This window comes from Carcharhinus amblyrhynchos, chromosome 4, assembly GCF_965287045.1.
Source record: "Carcharhinus amblyrhynchos chromosome 4, sCarAmb.v2.hapA, whole genome shotgun sequence".
Taxonomy (NCBI): Eukaryota; Metazoa; Chordata; class Chondrichthyes; order Carcharhiniformes; family Carcharhinidae; genus Carcharhinus; species Carcharhinus amblyrhynchos.
The window spans coordinates 50,588,941-50,607,313 of NC_137327.1; the positions used below are offsets into that span (position 1 = coordinate 50,588,941).

Consider the following 18,373-nt stretch of genomic DNA (forward strand, 5'->3'; position numbering starts at 1 on the left):
GGGGGTGTGGGGGGCGGTGGGAGGAATGCAGTGTGTGCCCGGGGTGGGGGGTGGTGCAGCACGGTGGTGCAAATTTACAAATACTGGAAATCTGGAAAAATAAAACCAGAATCATGCTTGCAGATCAACCAGCATTTGTTCAATTGTTAAAAAGAAGAGTTCAAAGTATTGATTGTTATTTCCATACATGCTGCCTGTAAATCAGAAAAACCCTGAAAAAATACAAGTTCAGATTTTCTTTCCACTAATCTGAGTAAATTTCAAGAAGTTACAGTTCAAGCACAAATAGTTAATGTACTAAATAAGTCAATGCATGTAATGTAACAAAACCATTATGAAAATCAGCCCATGACACCAATACGAAGCTTCAGCATGCATTAAAACCACAACTAGGAAGCTGCCAGCAACTGACAAGGACGAATTTAAGAACAAGGTTGCTGGCAAAAAGTTGGTTAATTCAGTCAACTAAGGAATTAAACAGGGCTCCTAAAGAACCTTGAACAGAATGTCGTGGAGCCATCTTCAGATTTACTTTCAACTCTCACAAAACTGCCCAAACCAGCAGAACATGCTAATGAGCTTTACCAAAATCAAAGGCCCTGACTTGATCTTTGGACCCTGCCAAGAAACAGAAGGTTCTGGTAGGGAAGAGGACAGCCTCTCTAAAATGGAAAGGAGGAAACCTCATGTTTGCTCACCATGCCTGTCTGTACACCTGGTGTGAATATGGAGTTCGATTGTGCTGGTCCCTCCCCACTTCCAGCTGAATAATCTACTACTGTTCATTGTGTAAACTCTCACAGACAGCATTTGAATAAGGTATCAACAGCAACAATGAAAGCAGTCAGGAGTAACAAGCAGAGGCCAATACTTGGAAAAAGAGGAGGAATATTCAAACATGATAAGACTAATTAGAAAACAGCAACGGTCAATTGATTATTAAAGGGTAAACTTCAAATCTCTAACCTGAAACAGAAAAAAGGCTGAAAATATAAAATGCGCTTAAGAAATAGATAAACACTCAGGTTTAGGTGACTGAACAATGAAGCACAATAATATGGAAAACCAGAAAGAAATAGATGATTATTGTATCTTGTCTGTGATGTTTCAACAGTTGGGAGTAGCAATTTAGGAGTAGTCACATCCTCTGGAGCAATGACAGACTCAAACCATTACCCTCCCCCATTGCATCACTATTAACTTACTTTTGTCTGGTTTATTTTTGGAATGTCTGCGCCACTTCTCCAGTGGTTTGCCTCCACAATCTAAGTGTTATTCCACTGGTGCATACAAAGAAAACAGTGTACCATACCAGGTTTGTTTACGCAAAGGCACTTCAGTAAATTGAAATTAAAATCAACGTCAAATCCACATAGCATACTAAGGTTAAAAGATGCAAAAGCAGCCAAATTCATGTTCCTCCTTGACAATCTCCATATAAAAACACCCAACTGAGGTTGTTAGTCGAGGACAGCACTGTACTTACCTGTGATGCCCATTATCAAATAGCCTACCAAAAGAGCATAATATGAACAATGATCTTCTGGGGAAGATAATGGAAGTGGGCCAGTGCCACATTGCCCAAGCAAGGAGTCACTGCCATCAGCCATGCCAAGAGGCAAGAGAGAAAAATATATTTTTTTAAACTGTGGCTGTGAGCAAACAGTTTTTGCACTGCAATGCCAGATCTTCTCATGCACCTGCCCTTGCAGAATAGAAACTGCTGAAGCGCAGAAGATTTAGTTATTCAAGATCAATTGAATGGCCAAGTGCACATGCTGGTCTCATTTACAGCACAAGATTACTGCTCACTAAACAAAAATAGGTCTACCTGAAGCAGTTGTGATTATACACCACAGAAATAAATAGCCAATACTGCATTTGGGAACCAATTACACAACTACATTCACAGCCCAAATCAGCAAAACCATCCATAAAGATCTACAATTATTATGCAGGAAAGAGAAGCAAATTGGTTGATCCAGCTCAAAAACTCCATTTAATAAATGCTCAATTCAAAATTCTTACCAATGGAGTGATGTTTTAAGTGACCATGCAGTAAGTAACTAACTGCACTGGGATGACAAATCAGTTTTGATTACATGAGAAACCAGCAGTAGGATTGCTGGTCTGGTTTAGGAGGCATTGCCCAGACTTCACTAAGTGCAGCATGTAGGAAAGGAAGAAATCTACATTCTAACTGTACCAAACATCTCTGTCTTCAATTGAATCAATTCTCCCATCCAACTTCTGTGGACTCACTCACTTATTGTCTATTGGCATGACAGTTCTCAGTCTCTGGCACCTAACCTAATGGTATTCAAACCTTGACAACTGAGTTAAAAATTTTGTAGTGCAACTTCTGGAATTTAACACCTGTAGAATCACCATCAAAACTCAGTGTCAGAGCCATCACTTAGAGACTGACTCTTGGGATGTGGAATACAGGATAGATATATTCTACATCACAACACAATTTGCAACTTTCATAAAGTAATGCAAATGTGAAGTGAATCCCGAGGATCTGTAGTGCACTGCCTGAGTGTGGAGTGCAGGCAGTTTCAACCAAGGCTTTCAAGAGGGAATGGAATCATTATCTGAAAAGAAAGAATGTGCAGAGTTACAAGAGAGATTTCCAGGAAGTCTCTGCTAAGGTGCAGCATAGACTCATGATTAATGTAACAACATGTGAACTCAGGTAGCAAGTTGCAGGCTGCCTACAAAACAGATCACAGAGGGAATACAGTTACAAATACTTCGCAGGTCAGGGAAGCATCTGAGGAACAAAGATAGTATCAATGATCCAGTACCACTGATAATTCAACATAACAACAAGAAGTTAGCGAGGTAAAGGTCCCAAATAAGTGCAGAGGCAAAGAGGTGCGACGGAATTTTCCAATCATTCACACCTTTGGAATTTTCCCATCCCACTGCAGTGAACAGAGATTTGGCTTGTGGTCAAATTCTCCACCTTCGCTGCAGCGGGTGCGTGGCGTGAACTGGAGGTAAGGTCGTGCCTGTGGCTCGGGGTGGTAGGGAAACTAAAGTAGACTATGTGATAAAAAAGAAGGCAGAAGAGTTTACAAAAAGGGTGATAGTGTGAGGCAAAGGAAGATGGTGATGAAACCAATAAAGAAACAATAAATGGATCTAGAGGAGGTGGAAAAAGCAGAATCATTATCTACAACCACCATCCACAAACAAAAAAAGGGTAGTTTATGATCTGACATTTTTAAATTCAATGTTAAGTCCAGAAAGCTATAAAATAGCTCATTGAAAGCTGTTTCTCAAGCTCACATTGAACTGCTGTGATATAGCGCAAGAGGCTGAGGACTGAGAGGTCAGAGTGGGGTGAGGAAACATTAACTGGAATTTCAGTCTGACTGACTGAATATTCAATGACTGACTGGAAAACTGCCCACAGGTCATGTTAATAGCTGAGCTCAGGGAATCCTAGCAGTTCTGAGCCTGAATTGGAAACAAGGATTTTGCAGAATTGGCTTTAATTTGCCAGCTCCAGAAAGGCTGGTCAGGCCTAGGCTAAGGTTAACCATGTCAGCAGAGTGCATCCCAAAGGAAGCTGCCAAATGAGTTGTCTCTGAACTCAAGCTGGTTAACGGATCACCTTGTCCAGAATACAAACTTAGACCATACGTCCAATCTAAGTTTGTCAAGGGTGGTTTTGGGTCAGAGAGTGGGCTTGGAGCAGTAAACACTAAATTTGATATCAATCATGGATGGTGAATACAGCATCAGAATAGTGTAATCACCTGATGTATTAGGTAGGAGAAGATACCCGGCCTAGCAAGCCTATGCTTTAAAACTACTCTGCAATTTCCTGTTGGTCACTCTGGGCAGAACCTTCTGTTTTTGGTGAATGTCTTGCTTGCTTCTTGAGTACTAACTCTGTGGAGGAAAGTCCTCCATATCTTCAGACAGTTAAATAGACAGCGACAGGCCTTCCTTCAGACAGTTAAATAGACAGCGACAGGCCCTCCTTCAGACAGTTAAATAGACAGCGACAGGCCCTCCTTCAGACAGTTAAATAGACAGCGACAGGCCTTTCTACAGTTAAATAGACAGCGACAGGCCTTTCTACAGTTAAATAAAGAGTGTCAGGTCTTCCTTCAGACAGAGGAATCTGGAAGTAGATTTCCCAGCTGCCAAGAGTAAATGCATGGGGTTATGGGGATAGGGCCTCAGTGGGATTGTGGTCAGTGCAGACCTGATGGGCCGAATGGCCTACTTCTGCACTGTAGAGATTCTATGATTCTATGAATTAAAAAAAAACTTGCCACAGTTTTGTTTCATCACTCTTGCAAATAATCTGTAGTTAATAATGTATCACTACTAAAATTTTGTGTTTGTTTTGGGTTCTTTAACTTGATATATTTAAACAAAGAGAGAAAATTAATTCAATAAATTTCAAGAGAGATTCAACAGTCATATGGCTTTCGTGGCTTGATCCGATCTGGATGTGTGAATGAACTGAGAGCAATACTCCATTTGTGTTCATGATATATCGATCAATAAGCTTTCATGGAAAACCCAGAATGTGATATAGGAGTTGAAGTTATTGGAATACTGGAAGGTAGTCCCATTGAAGATAATCTGATAGTACTCACTATGTGACTCACCTGTATACACAGTAAAGGATAATTGTGACGGCTGAAAAGAAGGCAGAAATTCCACAGCCAATCTGTGTGATGTAGATCAGTGATATCAGGACGTCTTCATCCAAAGGTTCCTCCTTACCAAAGTTCTTTGGGAAATAAAGGGGTAGGCAATACTGAGCAACAATTAAAACATCCCTCGCACAGAATAGCTCGCTGCCTGTTCAAAACATTTATGGATAAAGCTACTTGAATATTTGGAGCAGCTCAAGTGCATGGAAGTGTGAGTTGGGAAAGGTATTCTAGTCTTGTGTAGGTCCCTTGTGAAGGTGCACTTGGGTTATAAAGTCAGAAATGTTCAGGGAACTTCACGCTCACCAAATGGTCCCAAATTCAAAGGTGAAAGGAGGTGAATGGCACTGGAAGGTTTGAATTAAGAGGAGAGATTGGGGCTTTTCTTCCCCGGAGCATAGGAGGATGATATTGTCATATGTATTGGCATACAGTGAAAAGTATTGTCTCTTGTGCGCGAAACAAACAAAGCATACCATTCATAGCGTACATAGGAGAGAAGGAAAGGAGAGGATTGAGAACGTAGGGGGCAATTCTCCCAAAAAAATTTAATGGGCGAGATTTTACAGCTTTGTTCAGGCGAGACCAGAAATTCCCATCCGGGGTCAACTGAGATTTCTGTTGTCAGATTCTTGCCCACGCCAATTCCATGGCAGGCAAGGTGATAAAGGTCTGGCCTAGCGGGGCCTATTCCTACTAGAGAGGCCAGCAGCATAGCACTGAGTGCAGGCCACTGTTCATGCGCCGCTCTGTCAGTGTCAAGATTGATGTATGTACAGTAGCCTCTGTCTGCTGGCGTCCTGATTGCTGGCCAGCTCTATCATTTGCCTCCTTCCATGTCCTGGCCAGCCTCAACCCCCCCAAATCCGTACCCTGATGGTCAGTGGAAAGGTGCCCCATAGGCATTGGTACTTTGTCCGTTGTGCAGTGTCAGGGGGCCAGGCTGACACTGTCAGGGTAGCAATGTCCAGGGGGCAACCCCAAGTGCCGGATCTTCTGGGGGGCCTCGATTGGCCCTCCTTCATCTCAGTCAATTTAATATGTAATAGGTCCATTCAAAAGTCTGGCAGCAGGGAAGAAGATGAGGGGTGACCTTATAGAAGTTTATAACATCATGAGAAGCACAAATAAGGTGAATAGCCAAGATCTTTCTCTTCAGGCTAGTGGAGTCCAAAACTAGAGGGCATAAATTTGTAAGCAGGGAAAGATCTAAAAGTGACTGGAGGAACAACTTTTTGACACAGAGGGTGGTGTGTATATGGAATGAGCTGCCAGAGGAGGTAGTTGAGATGGGTTCAATTACAAGATTTAAAAGACATTTGGATAGATACATGGATAGGAAAGGTTTAGAGGAACATGTGCCAAATGCAGGAAAATGGGACTGGTTCAGTTAGTCCCATTCCCTGATCGGCATGGATGAGTTGGCCAAAGGGTTTGTTTCCGTGCTGTATAACTCTGTGATTCTAAATTTAGTCCTACTGGGAATTCTATTCTGGGACAATTCTTGCAGAGGGATAATGAAATGTGGCAGAACCTGGATCCAAAAGCCACCACGTGTTAACTGGGGAGTGTGATTACAGACACCTACAATCAGCTTACATCTTTGGGATGTTTGTGAACATTAATGGTCTATTTGGGAATCTCGTTGGTTATGCCTCCTCATCACACAGGTTTACAGCAGATGTAATTTCTGCTTTATGTTCAAATTGCAACAGGTGCCCCATATCAATGGAGTTTACCAATAGTAAAATATCAGGCCTTTCTGACTTAGCTGGACAAATCTCTGGCTTTTCCTCTCAATATAGATCCAAGATTTTGATCTCTCTGCCAGGTGGGCTGCTCTGCTGTAGGAGCAGATGTTTACTCTGATATTTAAATGACCAAGTGTCCACAGTTCAGTTTGCCAGTTGAAAGGAGTGGGCAGAAGTTGCATCCTGCATTGCTTACAGTTGTATGTGACTGCTTTGGAGAATTTCTTCACTGTCACATCATGGGGTAGCACAGTGGCACAGTGGTTAGCACTGCTGCCTCACAGCACCAGGGACCCGGGTTCGATTTGGCCTCAGGTGACTGTGTGGAGTTTGCATATTCTCTCCGTGTCTGTGTGGGTTTTCTCCGGGTGTTGGATTTCCTCCCGCAGTCCAAAGATGTGTGGGCTAGGTAGATTGGCCATGTTAAATCGGCCCTTAGTGTTAGGGGCATTATTAAGGTAGATATGTAGGTTATCAGGTTAAATACATGGAGGTTATAGGGATAGGGCCTGGGTGGGATTGTTGTCGCTGCAGGCTGGATGGGCCTGCACTGTAAAGATTCTATGAGCAATTTCAGCTAGTACATCTTTCAAAAATGTTGTCTGGTAGAGGATTGAAACCTGAGAACCAGGGTGAGTTCAGTCTTTGGAGTTTGAGTTGGGAGATTCACAAATCATGACATTTTTTCATACAAATTTTGGCAAAGCAATAGACAATGAAGACTTTGAAGGAGAGCCTGAAATAGTCAAATGAGGAAAATATTTGAAGGAATTAAGGAGATAAACTGAGGTGCCTACTGGCGATAACCGACACACTACCATTGCTCATCTCATCATGTACAATGATCAGAAGTCTATAACTTACCAGTAACACAGCAAAGTAGGACAGATGGTTACACCGACATATGGTTTGATTATCCTGCACTATTGTCATACAACCAGTAGATTTCCACTCATCTGTTGCGTTCTCTGTAACACAAGTTGATGGTCTAACAATGACAGTTCAAATGGCTTTTCTTAAAGTAACTAAAATAATTTACTAGGCGTTTTGCTTACCATCCTCACTTTCATCCAAGAATACACACCGTTGGGCGGATTTATTCTGAAATAAAAAGCATTTGGTTAGGTTGTGTTTACTGTAAAGCTCATGGTAGCTTTATACTGACTTCAAGGTAAGTCAGCATACTACCAGGGACACCACTGTCTGTAGAATACAATGTTCAGGCTACAAGTGGAATATATCGCTGACCACATCTCACGCTGGGATCAATACAACTGATCCAGGTACATTTGCAGAGTTCTGCTATGGCTTGATGTTCTCTGATTACATGAGGATGTTTCCACATATCATTAAAAAAACTGAAAATATATTTCGAAAATCCTCAGGAAATCAAGGACACATGGTTTTATAGGGCTGGAGTTCTACTGCACCCAGTGTGTTTAAAAGGGAATAAAACTAATTACTCTGGCATTCACAAATCTTTGTTTCACTAGGCTAGAGTGCCACAGCTTGACTCTTGATGTGCTTCCAAACTGATTTGCATCAATGTGGAGGTAGCAGTATATTTACATGCTGAGCAAGGTGCTTCAATTTGTGACAGTGCTGCATTTTGTGTGTGTGGGAGGTAAATTTCACTCCCAATAGCCAATAACCAAGGAAGGCGGTTTTCCAGCCTCCCCTCACTGCACCTGCCGCGGATTGCGCTGACCCTGGCAAATTGCCCGCGGGCCTAAAAACCTTGTGGGCGCCAAACTGTTTGTGATCTTCCTGGACCCCCCTCTACTGGCACAAGCTGCATCTCAGCCAGAAAGGGCTGAAGGCTGATTACCATTTTTAAATGTGCTTAACCTGATTGATGCCAGATTCTCCCAGCTCCCAGGATCTTCTGATCCTCTGGGCATGGCACAGGCCCGGGGGGAATCACTACTGGTCTCTGCCTTGTATTCGGCACACCAGAGGGTCAGGAGATGCTTGATGGTCGGTGACATGGCTGGGCAGTACCCATCGGGCACACTGACAGTGTCAGTTTGGCACTGCCAGTGTGTGTGGTAGTGCCAAGGGGGTGGAGACTGAGGGGGGGCTGACTGGGGGCTATGAAAGGGGTGGTGCATGAAGGGGCATTTCGACGGTCATTTGGGGGGATGGGCGGGGATGTGGGATTATGAAGGGGGCATTTTGGACGTGTCCCAATTCTGGCAGTACACATTGAGGAGGAGGTGGGGAAATATACTGGCGATGGGAGGGTGGCGGGGCAGGGGGGGTGGGGGGGGGGGGCGGTGCGTGCAGGGGGAGGGGGGAAGCGGTCGAGCGGGATACTGATGTCCGTGGGGATAGGGAGGGATGGGCTCTCCCAGTGTACTGAGATTGGGGTGCCCATTCAATACAGTTCTGATCACTTTCTAGCCAGACTCACTTGAGTGTTTAGGCCCCACCCCTCCTAGAACTGGTGCACAGTTCACTACTCTCCCAAAAAATGACTTGGTGTGTGATGATTATGGTCTGGTCTGCGCCGGATCAAAGAACAAAGATCAAAGGAAATTACAACACAGAAACGGGCCCTTCGGCCCTCCAAACCTGCACTGACCCTGCTGCCCCACTGAATTAAAATCCTCTACGCTTCCAGGGACCATATCCCTCTATTCCCATTCTATTCATGTATTTATCAAGACACCCCTTAATAGTCACTACTGTATCCGCTTCCACTACCTCCCCCGGCAATGAGTTCCAGGCACCCGCTACTCTCTGTGTAAAATATCTGCCTCGTACATCTCCTTTAAACCTTGCCCCTCGCACCTTAAACCTCTGCCCCCTAGTAATTGACTCTTCCACCCTGGTAAAAAGCTACTGACTATCCATCTGTCCATGCCTCTCATAACCTTAGAGACTTCTATCAGTTCGTCCCTCAACCTCAGTTGTTCCAGTGAGGACAAACCAAGTTTCTCCAACCTCTCCTCATAGCTAATGCCCTCCATACCAGGCGACATCCTGGTAAATCTTTTCTGTACCCCCTCCAAAGCCTCCATATCCATCTGGTAGTGTGGAGACCAGAGGTGAACACTATTCTAAGTGCCACCTAACTAAGGTTCTATAAAGCTGCAACATGACATGTCAATTTTTAAACTCAATGCCCTGGCCGATGAAGGCAAGCATGCCATATGCCTTCTTGACTATCTTCTCCTCCTGCATTACCACTTTCAGTGACCTGTGTACCTGTTCATCCAGATCCCTTTGCCTAGCAATACTCTTAAGGTTTCTGCCATTTACTGTATACGTCCTGTCTGTATTAGATCTTCCAAAATGCATTACCTCACATTTGTCCAGATTAAACTCCATCTGTCATCTCTTCGCCCAAGTCTCCAAATGATCTATATCCTGTTGTATCCTCTGATGGTCCTCATCGCTAACCGCAAATCCACCAATCTTTGTATCATGTGCAAACTTACTAATCAAACCAGGTTTTCTCAACGTTATGATACATAGGGCAGAATTTTACAAAACAAAATCTTTAGTGCCAAATGAATGAGGAAATAGGAGAGTTTCAATCTTATTTTTGGGTGAATTTGAAAATGCAATCTTATGGCACTTAGTACAAAAATAGTGCCAGAATGTGATTCTCACCAGAAGGGGGAGGGGCATGGAGTCTGAGCTGGCCAAGGAAGCCAACTGCTGATCTCCAAGGGTGCCATTGCACAGGCAATGTACTTCCAGTATACAGGGAGGTTCCTGATGATCTGCCACCATGGACATCGGGACCCCCCTATGGACATAACCCCCTGAACAGAGTTCCCTCCCTCTCACTCTGACTGTCCCCTATTGCCTCCTAGCAGAGGTCTCTCCCCCCACCCCACCAATTGCACCTCTGCCAGCAGAGTCCCCCATTCCTCCCACTATTCACCATCCCTGCAGAAATCCCCTTCCCTCTCCCTTGTTATAATTATTGTGATCCCTAGTCTCTGCCCCCAATCTGGCTCTCCTCCTTGGCACTGTCTGTTCCACACTTATGATGTCTGGTGGGCAGTGCCAGGGTGCCAAGCTGGCAGTGACAGGCTGGCACCACCTGGCCGTACCCAATCACCCAGAGGCTTCAATGGCCTCTGATTCTCCTCCTCCTCATCCTTCCCAGAAGGCCATCACATCTTGTCCTGGTTGTTCAGGACTGGAAGCAATTCTCGCCGAGAAGAACCTCAGCCAGGGAATTAATCTTATGACCTCGTCCTGTCTCACTGGAAGTCAAGCGGGACAAAGTCATTAGATTGTGCCCATAATCATTTTTTGGATAAAATCATGGCTAATTTATTTATTGATATATCACTGAGGTAGTTACAAATATTCAAGTGGCTAATTTAAATAGCCCTCAAAAATGTCTGCAGGTATCTCAATGCAATATTTCATAAAAATATAAGACGTAGGAGCAGAATTGGGCCACTCGGCCATCGAGTCTGCTCTGCCATTCAATTCTGGCTGATATTTTTATCATCCCCATTCTCCAGCCTTTTCCCCATAACTACTGACCCCTTATTAATTGGGGATGGCATGGTAGCTCAGTGGTTAGCACTGCTGCTTCACAGCTCCAGGGACCTGGGTTCAAATCCCGGCTCTGTATGGAGTTTGCACATTCTCCCCGTGTCTGTGTGGGTTTCCTCCGGATGCTCCAGTTTCCTCCCACAAAGATGCATGGGTTAGGTTAATCGGCCATTCTAAATTGCCCCTTAGTGTCCCTGGATGCATAGGTTAGAGGGGTTAGTGGGTAAATGTGTAGGGATATGGGGATAGGGCCTGGGTGGGATTGTGGTCAGTGCAGACTTGATGGGCCAAATGGCCTCTTTCTGCACTGTAGGATTCTATGTTTCTATGAATCAAGAACTTATCTATGTCTGTCTTAAAGATACTCAATGACCTGGCTTCCACAGCTTTCTGCGGCAAAGAGTTCCACTGATTCATCACTCTCTGGATGAAGAAATTCCTCCTCACTTCTGTACTCTGTGTAATTAATATCCTAATTAATGCACCCAGGCAGGTTGGGAAAGTTCCTGTGCAGGCTGAGCTGAGGTTGCCTTCTAAGTCAACGTACATATGTAGCCAGTCAAAGAAAATTAAAGGGCTCATGTACTCAAATGAATAGGCCACCCATAACAGAGAAAAACAGGTGGAATGAAGCTCAGAGTGCTCACGTTTGTGCAACATTGACACCACTTAAAACTGGACTGTGCTACTTAAGGCCAGCAGGCACCTTTTAAAAAGGAGCATTCTTTTTGAATATGGTACTGGAGCTGAAGGAAAGTCAGAAGGAAGAATAACTTGTGACGCAAGACAGCATTTTGCAAGATTCTCAGAAACCACTGAATACTTGCATAATTGTAGCAACTAAAAGAAATCGACATCTCCTTAATTAGTACCGATGTGGGTCCTTCCTGCTGCTGCACACATATTTGGTAGTCTAAATTTAAAGGAGGGTTTTATTTCAAAATGGCAATGCTGGTGAAATCTGCTTGAGTGATTGATGCACTCTGTAAACGTCCAGCAGGTGCTCCTTGTGTGCGTGCTGACACCATCATCAAAATGTTCTCTCCCAGGACTCATATCAGGAGTGCATATATAAAGCACTGATGCCATTTTGAAGCCAAAACAACACTGGAAGCTCCAAAAGATAGCGATTAGGAACTGAATTTTGAAGTTTGAATTGCTTAGACAGAATCAACGAAGAACAGTACCTCATATTTTACCCAATGTAATAAATGTTTATAACAATCTTTTAATCTTTTGACTGAGATATTTGAATCATTGATAGTCACGGGTGAGGTACCTGAAGATTGGAGAGTGGCAAATGTTGTGCCTTTATTTAAAAAGGGCTGCAGAAAAAAGCCTGGGCGCTACAGGCCAGTGAGCCTCACATCTGTAGTGGGCAAATTTTTGGAAGGTATTTTGAGAGACAGGACCTACAGGCATTTAGAGACGCAAGGACTGATTAGGGATGGTCAGCATGGCTTTATGAGTGGAAAATCATGTCTCACAAATTTGATAGAGTTTTTTGAAGTGGTAACCAAGAAGGTAGATGAGGGCAGTACATTTAATTTTGTCTACATGGACTTTAGCAAGGCCTTTGACAAGGTACCACATGGTAGGTTGTTGCATAGCATTAAATCTCACGGGATCCAGGATGAGATATCTAAATGGATACAAATTAGCTTTTTGACAGAAGCCAGAGAGTGGTTGTAAAGAGTTGTTTTTCAAACTGGAGATCTGTGACCAGTGGTGTGCCTCAGGGATCAGTGCTGGATCCACTGTTATTAATGATTTGGATGAGAATATAGGAGGCATGGTTAGTAAGTTTGCAGATGACACCAAGATTGGTGGTATAGTGGACAGTGAAGAAAATTATCTCCAATTGCAATAGGATTTTGATCAATTGGGCCAGTGGGCTGATGAATGGCAGATGGAGTTTAATTTAGACAAATGCGAGGTGATGCATTTTGGTAGATTGAACCAGGGCCGGACTTACTCAGTTAATGGTACGGCGTTGTGAAGAGTTACAGAACAAAGAGATTTCGGGGAACATGTTCATAGCTCCTTGAAAGTAGAGTCACAGGTGGACAGAGTGGTGAAGAAGGCATTCAGCATGCTAGGTTTCATCAGTCAGAACATTGAATATAGGAGTTTGAATATCTTATTGAAGTTGTACAAAACAATGGTAAGGCCACACTTGGAATACTGTGTGCAATCCTGGTCACCCTTTTATAGAAAGGATATTATTAAACTAGAAAGAGTGCAGAAAAGATTTACTAGGATATTACCGGGACTTGATGGATTGAGTTATAAGGAGAGGCTGGATAGACTGGGACTTTTTTCTCTGGAGCATAGGAGGCTGAGGAGTGATCTTATGGAAGTCTATAAAATAATGAGGGGCACAGATCAGCTAGATAGTCAATATCTTTTCCCAAAGGTAAGGGAGTCTAAAACTAGAGGGCATAGGTTTAAGGTGAGAGGAGGGAGATTCAAAAGTGTCCAGAGTGGTAATTTTTTCACACAGAGGGTGGTGAATGTCTGGAACAAGCTGCCAGAGGTAGTAGTAGAGGCGGGTATAATTTTGTCTTTTAAAAAGCATTTAGGTAGTTACATAGGTACGATAGGCATAGAGGGATATGAGACAAATGTGGGCAATTGGCATTAGCTTAGGGGTCTTTTAAAAAAAAAGGACGGCATGGACAAGTTGGGCTGAAGGGCCTGTTTCCAAGCTATAAACCTCTATGATTCTGTGACTAATCCTGAGCCATTCAAAATTGAATAAAACAATAGCTACGTATCAAACAGAATGGGTTATTAGGATGTTTGTTCGGGTAGTAAAAAAATAAAATTCAATCAATCTGAAGAGTTGAATGACTTTCTTACCCTCATCTTTTCGTTGTGACTAATTATAAGTGTCACAGGCTCTGTGAGATTCTGAATGCTTGTGTTTCCTACTGTAATTTCATATACATTTCCACTTATTAGATCAGTACTATTTTCTTCCTGTAGAAAAATAAGCCATGAGGAGTGTCAGTAATGCAGAACAGGGAAGAACATGATATCAGACAATTGCAACGCCTTAAGAATATGTAAATGAGGACCGAATATCATTGCAACTTCTAGTGTACTCCTCTGTGAAATGGAATAGATACAAATTAGGCTGGTATCCAGACACAAGATTTCAATCTTGTGAAGGAGTTTCTCAATGTTCGAGAAGGGTAGGCTGGAGTCTTTGCATCCTATCCCAAACTGAACTTATAAAGGCCATTATTGTAGGAGTGGGGTCAAACTCCAGAGGCAGAGACTCCCAAAGATAAGAATATCCACACCCCATGGCTCTCGGAGCAGGACAGATCTTTTACGATTGTTATATCAACTGAAGCTAGTTATACTAATCTACTGAATGACAGAGCTAGATCCCATCAGAATGCCTAGGCCTGGGTTATAGCTCCAAGCCAGATCGCTAGCAGTGCAAAGAGTCTCCATGGAGATTCGGTAAAAGGTGGTCCCTTTAGTTATTGTGCAGCCTCACGCAAAATATTTAAAATGGCGAGCACTTAAGTAACTCACCCATGCACCCTCCCCCTGTCAAAACAGATGTGCATATGATGTCCTTGCCAGTGGCCTGAATTCCTGAATCTCTGAAAGCCAGATTTAATGGCAAAGAGTTTACAATGGGAACATTCCAAAACTACTTGCGAAAACTCACCAAGAAATGGCAGAGTATTGGTTCCAGCCCAAAGAAGCAATGTTTCATGCTGCTGGAGCCAGTGTGTTTTCAATCTGAACCTTATGGTTCATTGATATCCAGTTTTATTTCCATGAGTTTCACACTGTTTCAGCAGCACCCTCCCACTGATTTGCCTGCCCTGTAATGACTTAACTGCTACAAGTTCCAGGGAGCTCTATATAAGCAGCTCCCCAGTAGTCATTGAATCATAGAATCCCTACAGTGCAGAGGAGGCCATTCAACCCATCAAGTCTAACTCAATGTCTTACCCAAATCTTCTTCCTTGCCCTATTCCTGTAACCCACACATTTTGGCTAATTCATCTAACCTTCACATCTTGAGCTACTGAGGGGCAATTTAGCATGGATAATCCACCTAATCTTAAGTTTTAAGTTTATACATTAGTGTCACAAGTAGGCTTACATTAATATTGCAATGAAGTTACTGTGAAAATCTCCTAACCCACACATCTTTGCAATGTGGAAGGAAATTGGGGCATCCTGAGAAAATACACACACACACGGGGACAACATGCAAACTTCACACAGTCAGTCGTCCAAGGCTGGAATGGAGGTATGAGGTAGCAGCTCTAACCACTGTGCTACTGTGCCGCCCAAATCCACAGCACTTGCTCCACAATGACTACAGGGGATGGTAGCTAAGCGGCCTGCATTGCACTTCTCAGATGGGAGCCCTCACCAGGATGCTGGACAGAGTGCAGGAGAGGTGGGACACCCTATACCCCCCATTCCAGGTGATGGCATTCCAGGAGGGTCACCATCTCTACTTGGGATGCTATGACAGCCCTGGTCAGTGCAAGCGCATTCCAGAAGAGAATAGGGCAGCAGTTTGGGAAGATGATGAATGGTCTTCTTTGCTCATCCAGGATAGGTGAACAACCCCCCCCCCGCCAAGTCTCCCATTCAACCGCCTCTCACACTCCCAACATTTCTCTCACTCAGCCACTTGACCTTTGTCAACACCAGGCAACAGATCCCCCCCTCCCTCCCACAATCACCATGTTCCCACAGTAGCTGTTATCCTTCTCACACTCCAGCCACATCCAAGCCCCATGCCTGCCACACCTCACCACCATGTTAAGTGTCAACACTCCTACCTAAATTCTGTGTCATTACAGGACAAACTCAACCATAACAAGTGTGGGTGGGCACAGCCAGCGGGAGTCATGTCCGAACTTCAAACCATCACATGTTTTCAGGAACGAGGCCTTGACCTTGCCAGGGAGGAGGAAGAGCGTGCCCGCACTGCTGGAGAATTGGGGGCAGTAGAGAAACATAGGAATCCTCAACATATATGCTGTCATTCCTCAAGTCTCAAGTGAGTAAACAATGTTCCCTCCATATCCCCTGTAATGCACTGATAACATCTCCCTGCTTTTACAGGCTAGATCATTCTTGGGCCCCCAGCACCCACTGGACTCCAGCAGCTCAGAGGGAGACCTCTCTAACCCTACTGTGGAAGGTGTGTCACATCTATCACCTGCATTCAGCACCACCACAGGTACTCACTAAGTAGACAGGCTTTTGGGTCATTCACCAGGGAGCATCTCACAGCTGAAGATCCATGACCGGCAGAGACAGGGACGTCCCTGGGGACTGGCACTCAGAGGGATGCCAGAGCCCAGGACTCTGCTGAGCGCCTTGCCGATGATGCTTGGGCCCAGTAACCCTAAGCTGCTGGAGCTGCAAAGGTAGAGTCATGAGTATCAGGAGGGATGACAGAATCCCTCCTCAGAGTTCAAGGCTGATTGGAGGAGTCCCATTGCTTTCTGCCCGAGGGGATGGTGCCATCACTGCAGCACACCAACGGCAACACTACAAAGTTAGCAACTGCAGTGGAAACCTTGGTGCTGGACTAGGGAAATTACATGTGTTAGTGCCAGAGGACAGTGGGGTTTCTGAATCTCACTCCATCCCATGGAGGAGCACAGAGGTCCTAGGAACACAAAGAGAACAGGATCAGCAAGAGTACAGCCTGGGGCTCTCCAGCCAGAGGGCGCAAGACGTCTCCAGCCTATCTGACACACTTCTCTCTGTGAGCAACACACCTCCAGCTCCTGACACCGAAGAGGGTATCAATCAACCAAACAGGTGGCTACCCACAATGTGATAAAAATTTTAATTGCTACAGAGAATTATGCTAAATTACTAATAATACATTGCAGTGTCAATGTTAAATTTTAAAGTATCAAAGCAGAAATGAGGTGTGGTATTCAATCCAGCAATATCCTGGATTGAATAGAGCACCTCAGAACAGATTGGGGATGCACAAAGGTACTGGGCGTTCAAATGAACAGGCTGTGTAAAACAAAAATAATTTGGAGCATACACTAATCCACTAATATTTACCCAAGGAAGCTCAAAGAAATGCTGACTATCTTGGAATTGCCCCCAGCTAACATATTAGCAGCGAATATCATATGGGTATATGCCAAAGGAGAACTGTGTCTGAACTCGTCTTGACTTTGGTTATAGGCAAATTGTTAGCCATGATCATTAGAAATACTTTATACTTCAGCAGTAAAGTGGAGTTTATTTATTAGTCACAAGAAAGGCTTACATTAACATTGCAATGAAATTACTGTGAAATTCCCCTAGTTACCACACTCCGGCACTTATTTGAGTCAATGCACTTAACCAGCATTCTTTCAGACTGGGAGGAAATCAGAGTACCCAGAGGTAACCCACACAGACACAGGAAGAATGTGCAAGCTCCACACAGACTGCAACCAAAGCTGTGAATCGAACCTGGGACCCTGGCGCTGTGAAGCAGCAGTGCTAACCATTGTGCCACCATGCCATATGGAATATGGAGTTTCACCATGTCTATTATTATAGGAAACAGAGGTAGCTTCAACTGATCTATATTTGTATTTACGGTTATTTCAAATAAGGTATTGTTTTAAGTGGGTTGAATTTTGTACTGTTGAATTTTGTATTGTTGAATTTTGTATTTCTGTATTTGAAAGGGTTAATGAGTTCAGTTTGATTTAGATGCATGTATATGGTAAAGAGAATTTACTGGACAGGACCAGGGAGCTGGGAAAAGTAGTCTTCTCAAAAGAACAAAAGAGAGTCCAGAAACCAGAGAGATCTCACATGTACAGATTTCCTTCCTGTCCTCAGCCTCCATTTGCAGCCTGCACGTCAACCCTCTGAACCCATGAGCACACCGTCTGAAGTGCGACCCCATTTGCTGGCTGCCTCCCTCCTCCTAGCTCTCTGGTGCCCCAGTCCCCATGGACTCTCTGGAGGATAATGGCGATCTGCATGCTCTCTTTTGAACTCTTTCTCGGAGGTGAGATGGCCAGGTTCAAGATTTTAAAAACCTGTTGCAAACTTGCCTGATGTCACACTGGTGAGGTTGATATTTACAATGATAGAATTGAAAGAAGGGATTACAGTAGGACTGTCCACTAATAATATTATAATACATGTAAATGAGGCTCTTGGCCTTCTTGGGCATGAATCCTGTTATGCTTTTGGCAGGATGTAGGGATGGGTGTGGCGGGGGCAGGGGGTGGGGGGGGGGCGGTTGGTGGTGAAGTGGGAGGGAAGTGTGGGAGATAAGCATAGAAGAGCTAACTGGCAAGATTCATATTTTTGGCCACTTATGATACTTTGCACCAACGTTGGCATTGTGCTCGCAGTGAATGTGGGTGTAAAATCGTAGCTGGCATCTTG

At 44.1% G+C, this 18,373-nt stretch overlaps 1 protein-coding gene across 1 annotated transcript in view; it reads right to left on the minus strand.

The window, feature by feature from the left end:
• Positions 1-18,373, minus strand: part of LOC145342423 (adhesion G-protein coupled receptor G5-like) — a 78,776-nt gene that overhangs the window by 21,837 nt on the left and 38,566 nt on the right. Inside the window, exons 7-10 of the mRNA XM_080187987.1 lie at positions 13,823-13,942; positions 7,492-7,537; positions 7,301-7,404; positions 4,638-4,762 (exon numbers count right to left, since the gene is read on the minus strand). Coding sequence (XP_080044113.1) covers positions 4,638-4,762; positions 7,301-7,404; positions 7,492-7,537; positions 13,823-13,942 — 395 coding nt within the window. The remainder of the gene's footprint in view (positions 1-4,637; positions 4,763-7,300; positions 7,405-7,491; positions 7,538-13,822; positions 13,943-18,373) is intronic.